General features: G+C 45.8%; 2 protein-coding genes and 2 long non-coding RNA genes across 15 annotated transcripts in view; 3 read left to right on the top strand and 1 right to left on the bottom strand.

Moving 5' to 3' along the window:
* LOC102678465 (protein FAM76A) overlaps window positions 1-2,144 on the top strand; it is a 42,307-nt gene extending 40,163 nt beyond the window's left edge. The window contains exon 7 of the mRNA XM_031513191.1: window positions 1,986-2,144. The gene's annotated coding sequence lies outside the window, so the exon portion shown is untranslated. The remainder of the gene's footprint in view (window positions 1-1,985) is intronic.
* Window positions 2,145-5,723: 3,579 nt separating this feature from the next.
* LOC116186327 lies at window positions 5,724-7,942 on the top strand. The gene is made up of 2 exons (XR_004151298.1): window positions 5,724-6,374; window positions 6,523-7,942. It is a non-coding gene; the product is annotated as an uncharacterized LOC116186327 (long non-coding RNA).
* A 246-nt stretch (window positions 7,943-8,188) lies between these two features.
* LOC116186325 overlaps window positions 8,189-16,782 on the top strand; it is an 11,842-nt gene continuing 3,248 nt past the window's right edge. Inside the window, exon 1 of the long non-coding RNA XR_004151296.1 lies at window positions 8,189-8,887. This is a non-coding gene — a long non-coding RNA (uncharacterized LOC116186325). The remainder of the gene's footprint in view (window positions 8,888-16,782) is intronic.
* LOC102677765 (four and a half LIM domains protein 2) overlaps window positions 9,863-16,782 on the bottom strand; it is a 68,050-nt gene continuing 61,130 nt past the window's right edge. For 10 of the 12 annotated variants that reach the window (XM_006621241.2, XM_006621242.2, XM_031513183.1 and 7 more), the window contains 4 exons: window positions 16,717-16,782; window positions 10,661-10,830; window positions 10,280-10,466; window positions 9,863-10,192 (listed from right to left, as the gene is read on the bottom strand). The exon at window positions 16,717-16,782 is cut by the window's right edge and continues 121 nt beyond it. In XM_006621241.2, coding sequence (XP_006621304.1) covers window positions 10,035-10,192; window positions 10,280-10,466; window positions 10,661-10,830; window positions 16,717-16,782 — 581 coding nt within the window. In that variant the 3' untranslated portion in view covers window positions 9,863-10,034. Of the gene's footprint in view, window positions 10,193-10,279; window positions 10,467-10,660; window positions 10,831-14,322; window positions 14,597-16,716 lie in introns of those variants that run through there. The other 2 variants (XM_031513189.1, XM_031513188.1) reach the window with 2 other exon arrangements.

Consider the following 16,782-nt stretch of genomic DNA (forward strand, 5'->3'; position numbering starts at 1 on the left):
ACGTAATCGGGTCCCCGAAATCTTGCCCCTCCCCTTCCAATTCTTTCTCCTATCCTCCTCGTTCGAAAGAAAGTCTCGACGAGGGGCCCCTTACGGGTGTACGGCGTAAGAGAGAGAGAGATGGACGATACGTATAAAACTCGAACGAAGTTTCGGAACGATTAAGATTTGGCAAGGATCATTGGCTCGTTACGAGAGAGATAACGTAAAATGCTAATCCAACAATCCGTCTTATAAAATATATTACGCCTTTCGGCCAGTCATTCGGCCAATACGTACATCCAGATAGTACGTCGTTGATGAACAAGATGAACGCGTTGCGCAACTCGTTATCTCGTAAGTAGTACGATAGAAACCTGTGCGTGAAATGGAAATTCGAGGAAATGGCGATTCTTTCCTTTTCTTTCCTTTTCTAAATAACAAAACGAAGGAAGGAAGGGAGAGGAGGGTTTGGATCGAGGATCGGATCGGAGGGAAGAGAAGAGAAGACGGGCAAGTCTCGTCGCACCGGTGCATTCTCGGCCGTCGTTGCACGCTGGCTGGCCGTACGGACATAGTTGGGAACGAGGAAGACCTAGTTCGAAGGTAGAACGGCGCAACGGCACTAGGTCACGCATCGCAGTTCCTGAACGGCGCGGCGAGCGTTCCTGCCCGTATGTGCGTGTGCGCGCGGAGCACGTGTGCATGTGCATCGGGCACCCGGTACGCGGCACGCATACGGGACGAGACGAGGCCGACGATAGTCGCCACGGTCGAGGAGACGAGAGAGCCTTCCCCTAGCCACCGCGACAATAGCCGCCATGAAATTTTCGAACGTTCGAGATTTTCCACCTATTTTTACCGCGATCCTTATCCTCGCCTCGATCGTGAGAAGGAAAACCGAGTCGATTACCACGTATACGATTTATACCATTTATACGATTTGACAGCGCTCGATATTTACAATTTATTTATCGATTTCTCTAGTAAGTAATGAAACTGCATGAAGGATAAGGAGGTGTACTTTTTTTCTTTTAATGTAAAAGAAGTTGAATGTCAATTTTTTTTTTTTCCAACGTCACCTCTCGAAAGATTTTCTTGCGTACGATTTGCGAGCAGCTTCCGGTCGTAGAACGCCCATGGATAACGGTTTCCGGAACAGGCTCGGCCTTCATTCATGTTGTTGGAACGTTCTCGTAGGGCTTTCACCCTCCCTGTCCTGTTGGCTCGGCCTCGAACGTAGGGGGGGCGGGCAGGCGCGAGAAATAACGGTAACCGCGGAGTCGTTTTGTCCCGATTGCGTTTAGGGAACTTTTCCACTCGATGGCCAACGAAAGTACCGCGTGTGGCGAAGGAGAGCCGCCACGCGAGAGAGTGAATTTCGTCACTCCTCCTCGGCCACGATCCACGAGAAGGAGGAGGAGGAGGAGGAGGAGGAGGAAGAGGAATTTACATTCGAAAGATGTACTGTTAAGCGACCGCTCGAAGCGAAGGTGAAACGAGAGAGGAGCGGAGCAATCCGACGATCGATCGGGTTGAATGGGATGTAAAACCGATATAAAGAGGATCGATCGTCCGCCGCTNCGAATCCCATCGCTTCTTCGATTCGACGGATTGGAACCAGTTCCAATTAATTCGCCCCTCTCAATTCGTCGCATCGATTCGAGCCGATCTATTCGAGGATATAATTTTCCGAGTGCGTTAGCGGCCCATTGTTTAGAGAACACTGGAGGCGAAGTTGGGCTTTCCAAAGGGGCGCGTGGGCGGCGAGGACGAATTTTTCTCGCCTCGGCCGGGAGGAGATGGACGCGAGGATGACAATGCGGACGGGGAATCTCGCCCAGAGAGGGCAACGACCCCCTCTCCGCGTCGAAAATTTCGCCGACGACGAGAGGAAGAATCGAATCCCTTTGTAAATTAAATCAAACTCGAGACAAACGGATGAAATAAAACGAAGGGAATGAACGGAGGTGGAGAGAGAATTGATGATCCCGTTGATTTTTCAGGTGGCGGGCACGCGCGAGCGGATCCGAGCGGAGCGCGATTAAAAGTGAAGGCTGTTGACCACGTGGCCGGAGGTCATAGCGGCGTAGGCAGACGTTACTCTCTTCTCGTCTGGCGGAAGCGAGCCGCGAGGCCTGGGCTGCGCCTCGCTGAGCGGTATGGTAAGTGTGTTAACAACGTAAGCGGGGGGAACGCCCTCGATAGACCTAGACCCAAAACGCGCTCGTTCCATGGGCAACTGCCACCGGCACTGGGTTAAGGCGAAGTCATGTGACGTGGTGCAGGCACATAAGTCGTGCACGACGCACGCACACAACGATCCGCCGCTGTTACTTTCACGTGTGCGTATGCGTCCGTTTTCTGTCCGAGCGCGCGCTCCCCGGGGTTCGTCGGCCTGTGACCATCTCGCGGAATGCCACGCGGAATTGTTTCCACTCCGCGCTTCCCTTCGCTTCGCTACCTCCACTCTTTGCTTCTCTCTCTCTCTCTCTCTCTCTCTCTCTCGCCATCTTTTATATTGCATACGTTGGAAGATAGCTCGATCGTGGACAATCGAACCGAATTTCGAACGATCGATCGTACGGAAAGATGAAGAAAGGTTTTGAAAATGTTTCGAACGACGCGAAAGTTAAGAGGTCCCGTTTCGACCGCTCCTCGAGATTCGTCGACTCGCTGTCCCAGCGCGTCCAAACACTTTCCTTTCGATTATTCATCGCACACCGTACACAGAGAGAAGATCGGCGATTCCCGTCCGACGACTTTGCGCGGTTTCGGGCGAATTTGGAGCGAGCCGAGCACGGATCGATGGTCTAAACGTTGAACAGAGAATTTCCCTCGTTTTCTACGATTCCTGTTCCACATTTCAACCGAACTGGGCGCGCGACGCGATTATCCGCTCCGGGCGGCCGTCGAAACGAAACGCAACGATGCTTTTTCCCCCTTTTTCCCCCCCGACCGAATAAACGAATTACGATTATCGTCGCGACGAACGATCAACGTTTTCAGGTCCAATAATCCTGGGCTCCTTACCAAACTGCCCTGAAAGAATAGAAATTAATCCTCCCCTCCCCACGAAATATATTTTTTCCTCTCCTTCCGTTTCTTCTTCCTCCTCCTCCTTCTGTATCTCCAATTACGAATATTTCCAAACGCCAGGATCTCCGTTTCCTCTCGATCGATGAAAACGAAGGAAAGCTCGCGGGGAGCAGGAAATCGACAAGGTTTCGCTCGATCCCTGGACGGGGAGGATCGGGGCCGGCTCGATGATTATCCAGGCTCGCATAACTGGCGGTGGAAAGGTATGGGACGCGTATAGTAGCGAGTCCCGGCGGTCGGTCGGTCGGTGGATGTAAGTCCATCCTTGATGGAGGTTACTCCGGGCCATCGTCCCACATCTCCTTGGATATGAACTTGTGTCTTCGTTCGACTTGCCTCCCGGCCGGCCGGCTTCTCTTCCCTTCGCTTCTCCTTCCTCGTCTCCTTCGTCCTTCTTCCTGCCGCCTTCCCCTCCACGCGCTCTCGCGCCACACCACCTCGCAACAGCGCCATCCTTCGTCCTCCCTCGCCCTGTCCCACCACCCTCCGATCTTCCTCCTCTCTCTTCCCTCGACAGCCGCTCGTCTCTCTCTCTCTCTCTCGCTCGTTCTCTCGCAGCTATTTCCACTCCTCGCGGAATCCGCTCCTCCCCTCCACCGAGGACGCACGAGGCTTTTCTCCTTCTTCGGTATTCCTATCCCCCTCCTCTTCCTCCGCGAGGATTCACTCCAGTGGCGTGAGTTTACTCGCGAGTATATCGAATGCCTACATCGAAGGTCTCCCTCTGTCTATCCGTCCTTCGTTAAGTCCTTTGCTCGACTAACGGAGATCGGAAGAGGAGAGATCATTCTTTCGGAAGGCTGTGCGATTTTCGATTTGTTACGAAGATATACGGAATTGTTTTGAATTTTCAACCTTCTTTCTTTCTTCGTTTCTAGAGAAAGAAGAACACGGGAGAAGTCTGGGAACGCTGCGCGGAAATGAATCCTCCTGATGACGAATCCTTCTCGACTCGAGTGTGGAGACGAGTAGTCACGAGATGCGCGAGGTGTTGCGCGGAGAGGTGAATGGAGGGCTCGAATAAAGAAAGTTACGTCACTGTTGGCTGGCGAACCGACTCCCCGTCGCAGGAGCGGCACACGCACCGCGGAAAGTCGACGGACAAGGTAGCCGCGACCCGGATTACGAGTCATCGCTTCCCTTCGCACTTTTCTTTACGGGGTCAAGGCACTCGCGGTTCCGAAAGAGAGGAGGAGGAGAAGGAGGAGGGGGAGGGGAGGGAAAAAAGTCGGCGAAAGAAGCGGTCGGGATCTCCCCTCCGTCCCTCCGTCCTCTCTCTCTCTCTCTCTCTCTCTCTCTCATCCTCGATCAGACCCGTGATCGATGAGTTTTTCGATCCTCGATCTCGTTTCTCGCCGGATGGAGAAGACGAGAACCTGAACGAATCCCTTGTCCCTCTCGCAGATCTCCACACTTTTCGTTCGCTCGTTTTAAAGATTTTTCTTTTCTCCATTCATTCTCTCCGACGACGACGGCGACGACGGCGACGACGGCGGATAACGCGACGTCGGAAGCAGGGGGAAAATTTGGCACGGCTATAAATACACGAACGGCCGCGGGAGAAATGATAATAATGCGCGACGCATGGCGAAACGTCAATGACCAAGGATTCGGGGAGCGGTGGCCAGGTAAACGGCCCGAACGTTGAACCGACGAATGACCTCCGACAACACCGGCCTCCGTTTTCGCCGCCGAAATCACCGCGGAATAATGTCTTTACGGCCTCGTGCTTTCGACTTTTACGACCCTCGTTAAATGAATCTCTTCCTTCTCCATATACTTCGAGCTTTTCAGCTTTCGTGACCGAGAAGGAACGGAGATTGCTTTTTTTTTTTTTTTTTTTTTTTTTTTCCTTTTTCCTTCTTTCGTCGTCGTGTGGGATCCCTAAAACGCGAACGTTTTAACAGCACCGCTGCTCCGATTGTCGTTGGTTGGAAAACGTGATTTACGAACTCGGGCGTCTCTCCTCCTTCGTCTTTTCGAATCACGTTTCTTTTCTTCCTTTCCTCTCTCTCTCTGATACGTCTTCTTCGTTTTGGAAACGTTTAAATTTTTTGGAACCACTCGGATCTGGCATCCGACCGTGACCTCGAACGACGTTTATACCTGATCATCGTAAACCTAGGCTGTCCTCAACATCTTTAATTACATATACAATATATTTATATACAAAATCACGTGATGAGCGATCCGCTTAATTGTTTCTTCAAGATTGACCATGAAAAAAAAAAAAAAAGGAAGAAATAAAAATCTCTTCGAACAGTGTGTTCTGTTCGAGATGGGATTACGAGTTAACGATAAAAAACATCGTCGTTAAAAAGAAGAAGAAGAAGAAGAAGAAGAAAAGAACGAACGAATAATTATTTTCCTCGAAGAAAATTTTACATCCATCAATATCCACATTTCTTGTCTGATTCTAGGAAGGAAGTTCACAGCGAATAGGAAGAACGGCGTTAGAAACGGATTCGAAGGAGAAAGGGGTGACGATTGGCGACCTAATAAGACCGAGGGGGATATTCAGGGACACTGGTGCACAGAGCAGAGAGAAAGAGAGAGGATGGATGTCACAGGAGGAAAGGAGAACTACCGTGTTGAAGGGGGTAGGGATGAAGAAAGGAGAGAGAGAGAGAGAGAGAGAGGAGGGTCGCTGTGTGCTCGGTCGAAGACACGAGACACACGGCGACCGCTCGTTACATAAGTAAGGTAAAGGATCTCCTCTTCTGCTCTCCTTGAGTCGATCCACATCCGCGATTATGCCACTTTCCATCGACCTCGCTTCACCTCGGCTCGCCGTGCATCGACACCACGTGTGTGTGTGTGTGTGTATGTGTGTGTGTATACGTGCAACGGAAGCTCGTGATTTCCTTTATGGATCGAAATCCGGAGCTTCCTTGAAAAAAAGGTCGAATCAGGATTCCAGCCATCGAGAGAGAAAAGAAATCATTTTTCTTCTCCTCACTATGAAAGATCGAGAATGGAATGGAGTCGAAATTTTTTTTTTCTTTTTTTTTTTTTTTTTTTTTTTAATAAAAAATTGATAAGAATCATCGAGACACAGTTGAAAATTAATTACGATCCTCGGAGGAGGAAATTAATCATTGTTCCCTTTGAACTGGAAAATTTGAAAATGAAAAGATTAGATATAGTCCGAGGCGACTGTCACCGGGAGACAAAAGGAATTGTGTCAGTTTTTTTCCTCCGGAACACCTGGAGAAGAGGAGGCAGAGAATTATGCCAGCCCGTTCTTCAGCCCCCGCAGCATATTGTCCGGGAAGCTTGCCGCGGGAAAAAAAAAGGTTTATTAAATTTTTCATTTTCCTAGAATCAAATGATATTAATTAAGCCTTAAAGTCTTCTCTATCTATAATTGGTAAACGTTATTTCATTAATTTCCAAATATTTCAATATAATATATTTGCATTTCTTTTTTTTTTTTTTTCAAAGAATCTTTTACAGAACAAGACGAAATCGCGATGATCCTGATTCAAAATTAAATTTTTCCTGTCGTATAGTTGTAAACAGGAAATGGATTACGCCAATAAGAAAAATGTATCGAACTAATCGAACAAAACCGATACAGCGATATCATTCTATCGCTGTATTATGTAAAAAAGCGTGTTGCTTGGTTCGATCAATTTGTTACGTCCGCAGTTTTTACCAAACATTCGTTCTCCGATCTTTCTTTTATTCCTCCTTCTTCCTTCCTCTTCGCTCGCGATGTAAAGTTAATTGGCGTAGCGTGGTTACTCGATTTACATGAGTCTTAATTAAGCGACTACTCTTGCTCGTCTCAACGCGTACGAAATTACCTGCCTGTACGGAATTTTCGAAGTAATTGTTACGTATTTTATGCGCGAACGAGGGAAGAGATTGGACGGATACAAATCTTCAAGATCGTAAATTCGCCTTTTTTAATATCACACAGGGTTAGGTTGCGATCGTTCTCGTAATGGCCCACGTTCATTCATTCGATATATTTTCGACGAATATTACGCCCTCTCGATTAGTACGCCTCTGCCCGGTGGAAAAATCGTTTCCCGTGACCGTTAACGTCCCCTCGGATGGATGGGACGCGTTAGAAGTTTATAGTCCGGGTTATGGTTCCTCGTGAGATCGGTGATATTGACGAGTCGTTGAACTTTGCAATATAACTTCGACAATAACGCGACCTTGCCTTTGAACGGCGGAAGAACACTCGAGCGAAAAAAGATCTATAAGGAAATGCGTTTTCTCTTGTGGAAGATCCTCGATCGAGTAGAGAGAAAAATGCGATATTTAATTGAATAGAAATTATAAGAAGTTTTAAAAAAAATTTTCTCGGATAAATTTGATTTATTCTTCTTCGATTTTTCTTCAATTTGTTGCATTCGATAGAATTTCTCGCGGACAAGAAACGCTATAACCATCTAGCGGTCGAATAGTACAACTAAAATGCCCCTGGTAAAGTGCAACCCGATGAGCTATCGAGCGTGCACTTTGCCAGCTGATGTTGAGTATAGATACCTTCTTTACCATCGTAAATCTTTATCCAGATTCTTAATTTTTCTTAAGCGCTTAAAGTTAAAATTTTTTTATTTCGTCTTGAATTTCTCAGTTATTAAATGGATAAAAAGAAATCATAAGTCTTTGTAAATAATTACATTTATTTATTTATCAATTTCACAGTATAACAGTGTATACGATACGCTGAATATAGAATAATCTCTGCTCGTTTACTAATTAAGGCGATTAGTATGTGAGTGTGATCGGTAAGAACATATATTATATAGCACGTGTACTTTTTATTGGTCGTCATAATATCCTTTTGTCGCTCTTTCTTCTTATAATTTTTTTTTTTTTTTTTTTTTTTTTTTTTATATATATAGGGGGACGCTACCGTTTATCTGCTCAGTCACTTGCACATTTATTTTATCTCTGCTCGTCGGTAACACATCTCTCCCGTTTAGTACCTTTTATATATATATAGAGGTACGCTCCCGTTTATCTGCTCAGTCACTTGCACATTTATTTTATCTCTGCTCGTCGGTAACACATCTCTCCCGTTTAGTACCTTTTATATATATATAGAGGTACGCTCCCGTTTATCTGCTCATTCACTTGCACATTTTTTTTTTTTTTTTTTTATTTTTTTATATATATATAGAGGTACGCTACCGTTTATCTGCTCATTCACTTGCACATTTATTTTATCTCTTCTCGACGGTAACACATCTCTACCGTATAGTACCGTTTATATATATATATATATCAACAACTAATTAATTTCTCATAAAACGTTAGTTTTTTTTTTTATCTTTATGTACTCGTGCGGATAAGGCCACAATTAGTGTTTTTTTCCGCGTGTGCGTGTAGCACACTCGTTCGGCATGCGTGTGTAGATGCGTGTGATTTTTCTTTCTCTTTCTTTTGTATATTTTATTTTATTATTATTATTATTATTATTATTTTAACTTTTTATTATTTTTATTCAATTTGACGTGATTGATGCAAAAATGCTCGCGAATTTATATCGCTCATTCGCGAATATATATAATTGGGCTCGCGTGAAAAGTTAAAATTATTCTAAGAATAGGAAGTATATATAGGAAATGTAAAAATTTAGTTCATAATCTTTGGACTATAACGTAAATTTAAATCTCTTATGTCGAACTTTTTGAATCTTTAAAATTTTTCATTCGTTGTCAACAACTATGCACCCGAGCCCCATCGTTTTAATTAGTCGTTCGTTATACTCGAATTTTGCACGACTGTTACTGTACAATATCGCAGAGCGATAGAAATAGAGATAGGGGGAGAGAGAGAGAAAAGGGTGCAGTTTTTTCGCGCATGTAAAGGCATCGCGTTAATGTGTATGTGTATAATTGTTCGCGGCTTGTATGTGTGTATGTGTGTGTATGTATACGTGTGTATGTCTGTGTGTGTCTGTGTGTGAGTTAAGTTAAATAAAAATAATATTATCCATATATCAAATTTAGTTCCGTAAGAATATATAGGATCCATCTATTTTTTTTCCTCTCGTTTTTTTTTTTTTTTTCATTTTTATTCCTCGCGTTTATTCTTGTCGCGCTCTTTTCTATCGTTGTGTACAAAGCGAAAAGAAGAAACAAAAAACAATAACGTTAAATAACATCACGACAGTACGTAGCTTCGTTCCATTCTCCAAATATATATAATTTCGACAATTCGACCACATTAATAGTAACGTTAAGGCGATTTGATTCTCGAATTCTTCGAAGCAGCTTTCTTCGAAGTTTCTGCAACGCGCGAATATTTTATGCGCTCGTTCGATATTCCGTTTAACACCCTTTCTTGGTTCTTGGTTTCTCCTCGATCACGATCATTCGCGCGTTCGAGGGAGAAATCGGTAATAATCGGAATCGCAAATGTGACTAAAAAAGGCCTCTAAAAAACTACGAAGCTAGCAAGTACCCCCGTGTCAACTCGCTTTTCTCTGCTTCGAGAAAATACCGCGTACGAAAACTCGATACTAAATACCGAGAAGAACAGAGAGCTATCGTTTGCGAAAAAAAATTATCGCGGAAGGATATCCTTCTCTTTTTTTCCTCCTCGATAAAAACTACAGCATTTCTCTACTATGGACACGTACAATATATAATATATATTTCCTGAAAATATAATATCGAATTGGTAAGAGAAACACGGTAATTTTTATCGATATTCCCTGTTTCAGAGATGGTGAACAAACTTAACTCGATCGTCAATATTGATCATCAAAATTGATCGACTTTCTACCCTTCTCTTTTCCCGAAGCGGAGTCTCTCTTTGTTTCGAAGGCAAAAATCTTTTAGCGAGGATACATATTATACATATTCGCGTTATACAAGCTGGACACCATCGATCAAAATCTCTTCTTTCCCCTCCAAATTCCTTTTCCCCCCCTCTCCCTTTCTTCTCGTTCGTTTCCTCTTCGCTCGATGTTGTTTTCAAAATGACGTTTACATGAGCTTCATCTTGGCGCAATCGGGGCAGATGATGTCTTCGCCGTCGGTGATGAAACCGCGGCCGACCAACGAGGTCTTGCAACCCGCGCAGATGAAACAGTCGTTATGCCAATGCCTGTCCTCGAAAGAGATGAAGCGAGTTCCGCCAATGCCTGGAAAACGAATTCGAAACTGAAACTGTTTCAAATAAATGGGAACCTGGGAAGGAAGATAAATATTCGAAAAGAATCAAACGATACCTGTGATCGGTTTGGAGCAGGCGGTGCATCTCTTGGCGAACAGTTCCCCGAAACAATCGGCGCAATAGGGCTTGTCGTCGCGAGACGTGAATCGCTGGCCAGCCAGGGAATTGTTACAGTTGCTACAGGTGAAGCAGTCTCTGTGCCACGGCTCGTTCTTGTACGTTACCCCACCGCTGGTGATGATCTATAAACGATAAAATCTCTTTTCACCTTTATCTCTTTATCTATTTCCCTCGAGGCAAAGGAAATTTTCCTCTCCGATTAAACGGCACGTGCATTCTTCGAAAAGAATCGCATTTCGTCGAGTCACCGCAACTAAACGCTCAATTTAATATAATCGAAAACACGAGATATGGAAAATCTACGCTCGTTCTTCACCTTGTTGCACTTAACGCATCGAGTGGCAAACTTGTCCTCATAGCACGCGGCGCAATAGATCTCTTGCTCGCGCGGGATGAAGCTCTTAGTCCCGATCGGGTTCTTGCATACCACGCAGCAGAAGCACTTCTCGTGCCACTGCCTGGTCTTGTACTCCATCTTCTTCGTACCTGGAAAGACGCAAAAAGACCCGTTTTTCTTTAAAAAACTTTCAAAAACTTTTCCCTCCAATATCGATCGTAATTCCACGCGTTGCAATTGCACACGCTTTCAAAGAAGGGAAGGGAAGAGGAATGGAATATTTGAAAGAAAAGGAGGGTCGCGAGTTTGCATCGCACGCGACGCTCTTAAATCGCGTGCGGCGCCTCGCGTGTCGCGCTCGAGCTGATTCTCGATGAATTTTCCCGCGGCTCGGCAATAAAGGAAGGATATTCCTCCTCCTCCTCCTCTTCCAATCTTCTCGATTCGAAACTTAAACCGGTTTCGAATTTCGCCTTTCGTTCCAACGGACAATAATCCTTTACAGGGCCCTCCTTGGCCGTCTTATCGGGTTGCGAGAAGCAATTTCGACCGAGTTTCGTGACTTTGTACCGTTCGTGTGTCTCCACGCGATAGAGATAGGATAGAAAGTTCAGCGGGCAGGTGGAAAAAGTCGCTTAAAACCGGAAGATCCCCGGCGTAGATAGGTGTCATCTCCTGCAATGCGGTTTTTAATGTTTCCTATGCCTAGACTTTCTAGTCACGGCCGCTAATAACCTACATAGAACGGCTCGTTGCGCTCGTAGTTCGATTCCACTCTTCGTCCAATACTCGACTAGGATATTTATCCATTTAAATAACGATCCTCTTACTTTGCTCCCGCATCCGATCGAGATATATCTCTCGCACAGAAGAGCTTCGTTTCCATCCGTCGTGTAATTCCACCGTGTAATTCGAAATTGTTCGCTTCTCTCAATAATACTTTTCGTGGGCGTTCCACGCATTTCTTTTTCGCGCTCGTCGAAGCTCCTTCCTCTTTTCTTCCGCGCCGCAGTCAAGGGCAAAGTTTACGATGACTCGCTATTCCGAAAGGTGATCTAATAGAGCTGACCGGTTAAATAACGTTATCCAACGTGTTTCATCGTGAGTCATCGATTCTGACAACGCTTATTTTTCTTCTTTTTATTCCCCCTTACAAGATTTTCTCTATACTTCTTTTTCTTTCTTTATCGAAAATTGATTTCGTAGAATTTCCACCATTTTCGAATATTCGTTCGATACAGGACACTACATGAAGGGAATCAATCATTTGACCATCTTGCTGGGAATCTCGATATATCAACGCTTTATCATCCATCGCGAGGCATTGATAAATGAACGATCGCGGGTCGATCAGTCACCGCGAATTAGCCTGTCCCTTGTAACGCGCTCTCCTGCAGAGATCCTTCTCGTTTATCTTCGATCTAGATACCTGAATGCCACGCTCACATATCTAATTTGCGCACGGAGGAAGTACAAACGTTGAATCGGGTTGCAACAGTGGAGGAACATGTTTCGATAATTTTCTTTTTTCTTGCAATAACGTGGAAGAGCGATCAGGATAGGAAGATAGCTAATCATTCGAGACAGTTGTATTCAAACGAACTCGTGAAGATTATGGAAAATTAAACAAGGTTCTAAAATCCGTCCACCAGAGAACGAATCGTTCTTTAATAAAATTTGTGTAACGAAATATCTATATAATCGATCTTGGTTTCTTAACTTTTTCTTCTTCTCTCGAACGAGGAAGTTGAAGCTTCTCTTTAAGGAAACGCTTAATTTTCGACCCAATGGCGGATTCCAATGGTCCACCGTGAGTCAGGACGAGGCTCGTGACGTCACTTCGTCCAAGCAATACCTCCGTATATGTATAAAGTCTGATGGTCCAAGGCCGGCGATGTGGTAATCTCGCGTTACGCGCGTCGCCTTACCTCTTTTCCTTCGACCATTCTCCACGCTCTCTCCATCGTAGGCATAATAACCGAGTTCTCCATCTACGATTCAACGTAACCCCTCTTCTCGATCTTCCTTCCTCCACGATTTTCTTCAGAACAGGCTCGAGGGATTCGCTTCTTTCGATCTCGCTTCGAAGATCGAAATCGGGAGTTTTGCGCGGCAAGGCTTCGAGGAATCCGTCGAGGGCCGCGATTCTTGGCCACGCCGAGTCTAAATATAAGCACGATCTAAGGCGACCAATCCTGGATGGGACGGAATTTCGTGAAATTCGACGCGAGAGCGAAACGAAATTCCTCCTCCCGTTGAACGCGATAATTAACCGAATTCTTTTTAAATCGCGATCTTGCACGCGACGTTACGTGAAAAAGTTGTTGTTCAGCCTTCGAATCAGCCCCTTTCTTTTTCTCGCTCGAGGAAAAAGCGAACTCGAATTTCCACTTTTCCACCGAGGAAAATTGAAAGAAGTGGAAAGAAGCCGCGTAAAAGGAGATAATTCGTACGATTTACTACGACGCACGATATCTAGGAAGATCTGACATTGCCTCGAGTGACATCATCCGTATTAATAAAAATTCTTATCCGCTCAGTTTTTGAATTTCCTTTCCTTTCCTTTCCTTTTTTTTTTTTTTATTCTTTATTTCCTCGATTCGCGTATCGAAATCGAGGAGGCGGAGGAGGAATCGGGGATCTCGTTATTCGAGTTTTCGGTCGGAAATACGAACGCGACGAGGATAAACGCGAGTGACATCATTATTTAATCGCATCGCAGCGGATTCCACGCTGTTTTGCAACCGAGCAAACAAAAATATTGCGTTACACGCACAGGAGGGATGCCCCGTTTCATCAGGCGGATTTGCATTGCGAATTTTCCGCAATACCAGTGTAAACACTCGTGACGCGACTCGAAGGAGGAGGAGGAGGAGGAGGAGGAGAAAACGAATGGAACGAAATTAAACGGGTTACCGAGAAGGCTCGTTAACTTGTATCACGTGTGTCGTCGTTGTGCAGCCGGAAGTATCGGCCACGCTTTTATTATAATCCTACGACGCATTCGATCGCGTTGCTCGAAGCAGCACATAAATCATAAATCTTGAGCGCGCGATTAACATAAGAAACCTGTCCGTTTGCCTCTCTCCATCGCGCGATTATCTCTCTTCTCCAAACACTCCAACGCTCCAACGCGTTTCTTTCTTTACGTTTTCGATATCTCGTACGATGTTTCGTTTCACGATCGATTGAAAAAAAACCTCCGATTCGCGACGTTTATTATCTATTTATTCAACTTCACGACCCAGTCACGGAATTTTCATTTCAGAAAATTCGTTACCACGAAACGAATCATTCTAACGCGAATTATCTCTGCTTTGCTTTAATCGAAATGTACGTTTCGATCCTCCCCTTCGAATTTCCTCTTACTTTCCTCTTTCTTTTCCCTTTCCCTCTTTCATTTGACTCGACTCGATCGAGTTTATCGCCGATTGCGCGGCGTCGACCCACGATCGGCGTGCCGATGCCGACCTTAAGCGAAACTTTGAGAACGGGACCTTATCCGCCGCCCCCGCGTTATCCAAGACAAGTTTTGCAACGACCTCCCCAACACCGATCCGGAATGCGCGAGATAGAAGAGTGATATTTTTCTTATTTTACATTAATAACGAGTATTCTTTCCCTCGAATATTTCTCGTCACCTGGATCCGCCTTTTTCGGGTCGCCAAGCTGGCAATCCTTGCCGAGACAGCACCTGAACTTGGGGTCACCCTCCATCGGGAACATGCTGAATATCGCGACATCCTCGTCCTTCTCTTTCGCTCTCCTTATCCTGTCCTCGCCCACCGTCTTGGTCTGCAGGTGAAGCTTGCTCGACAGTCGTTCGCTCAACGCGTCTGTGGCCATTTCTATCTTCTCACCTTTCCAACCCTTTCAACCACCGAAACTCCGATGCTATACTTCGAAACGACCAATCCTTTTGGATTTCTCACTCTCCACGAACTCCAAGAAAGATTACTTGTTGTTTAAAACTGTACTACGTAGAAGGCGGTGCATCGAGGATCAAGAAGAACTTGACCGAATCGTTCGCTCACGCCATCCTCCTCAAACTAGGTAGAAACGATCGATCGAACGGGAAGGGAAATATCTTGGAAACTTTCTTCTATCGAGGATCGGTCGAGAGAGCGAGGGAAAAAGCGAGAGGGCGATATTACGGTTCGCGGCACACTCGAACACTTGGGCGAGGCGAAGGAAGAAGAAATCGGCCGATCGTGCGATTGGCCCGGAGTCTTGCGAGCCACTGAAGCAGCCGAAGCCCGCTGGACTCGCCGTGCACACCGCGAGCACGCGCAACGTGTATTCTACTCCTCTGATAAGTTCGCCTTTCCGCTCCACCACTCTCTCTCCGCCATCCTGGAACGCATCCGCGAATATTTATATATTTACGCGCCACGAAAACCAGCTCCTCCTCGAGATTTCGAGATCTCGAATCGTCACACGCGATCGATACGCATTGATCGATAGACGAATTTAATTCGAAATCCTCTGCCACGTGAAAATTATAATTATAGAATTTATCTAGATTGAATTTTTATTATTATTTTATTATAGAATTTATCTAGATTGAATTTTTGGTTCGATTTTATTTATTTGAATCGGTTCGAACTTTATTTATCGATGATACTTTTGATTGATATTTTTGGTACGCATCGAGGGGGGATAATCGATACATCCATTATGGCGGTCGTTTGTTGTTACGAGGAAGAGGGATTCCTCGTATCGTTCCTCGATTACGAAGCGATGATTAGGAGGCGAGTAATTACTAAGACGGAGAAGCTAGAATTCCCGCGACGACGAGGATTATCTTTTTAGCGGCTGTACAAAGGGTACATAATAATGGAAAAGTATTCTCGTCCGAGCTAATCGCTCGTGATTCATCGAAAGAATCGTGGCGAACGACACGTTCCTCGATAAGGGGATACTCGAGCGACCATAAAATCCGCTTGACTCGCTCGTTATCATCGTTGCTTGTTACGATCTCTTTTAATCCTAATTCATCCTCCCCCATCTTGGATCGAAGGATTCCCTTCTAAATCCATATTCCTCGTCTCGATCGATGAACGTATTACACGTTGCATAATCCGCCAAAAGTGAATCGAGAATACGTAGATCGAACATCCATTTCCACGTAGCTTTTATCTCCCAAGATTTAACGAGACTCCCACGCAAGTCGTCCTCGTAAGCTCTTCTTAGAATCTTCCGACGATAATATACAGCACAATTCACTATTCGTATTCACTGGAATCTCGTTTCTGCACGTTTTGCACCGCGTTTATCTCGACCCGCGCGTACTTGACCGAATTACCTCGGTCGGCCCGGTAATTTCTCGCCGGAAGTAGCTGCCCTCGAGCGCGTTTTTCTCGGCCAAAAAAGAGAGAAAGGTGGAATAGTCGGGCTTCCGAGCCGCGGATCGAAAAGTGAATCGGCTCGTTAATTCGGGGGGAGGCTCTCTTGCCTCGTCCCTTCCAATTAAGTTGGAAAGTGGCCTGGAGCATGGCCGCGGAGGTGAATCACGCGCGTTATATAGGTCGCGGCGCTCCGCCGCGCCGTCTCCCGTTCTCGAAGGTTGCCGATTCGCGCGGCAATGCGGATAAACGAATGTTCTCCATCCTTATCCTTTTGGAGATGATATTTCGATTCGAGGATTAGAGGAGGGGAGGAGAGCGTTCGTTTCTCGCGATAATTGGGCCGAGAAGCCCCGAGGAAGGCCGAGCCTTGACTCGGTTCCCTTAACGAGAGTTCCATCGTAGTTCTCCTCGCATTCGGTCGGGATCGGTGATTCATCGTCGATGGGTGAGCGGAAACAGGTGGTTTCGTTTCGATCGAGAGGAGAGAACGTTTCTCTCGTTCTTCTTCTCTCGCGATGGTGCGTGGTGGTGGTGGTGGTGGTGGTGGCCGTGGAGGGTTATTTCGGGATCGTATTTTTAACCGAGAGTCGCTCGAGAGTTTTTTGAAACGAAGCTCGCGACAGGATAGAGGAGAGGCGGTATTTTTGCGAGCAGAAATAGGAGGAAAGGGGGTTTCGTGTTACGTACCGGCACGGAAGATCTCGCCGCATCCATCGCAACGGCTGGCGAATTGGGCGTCGTAGCAGTTCCCGC

The sequence above is a fragment of the Apis dorsata genome, unplaced genomic scaffold (genome assembly GCF_000469605.1).
Source record: "Apis dorsata unplaced genomic scaffold, Apis dorsata 1.3 scaffold_618, whole genome shotgun sequence".
In the NCBI taxonomy this organism is placed as follows: Eukaryota; Metazoa; Arthropoda; class Insecta; order Hymenoptera; family Apidae; genus Apis; species Apis dorsata.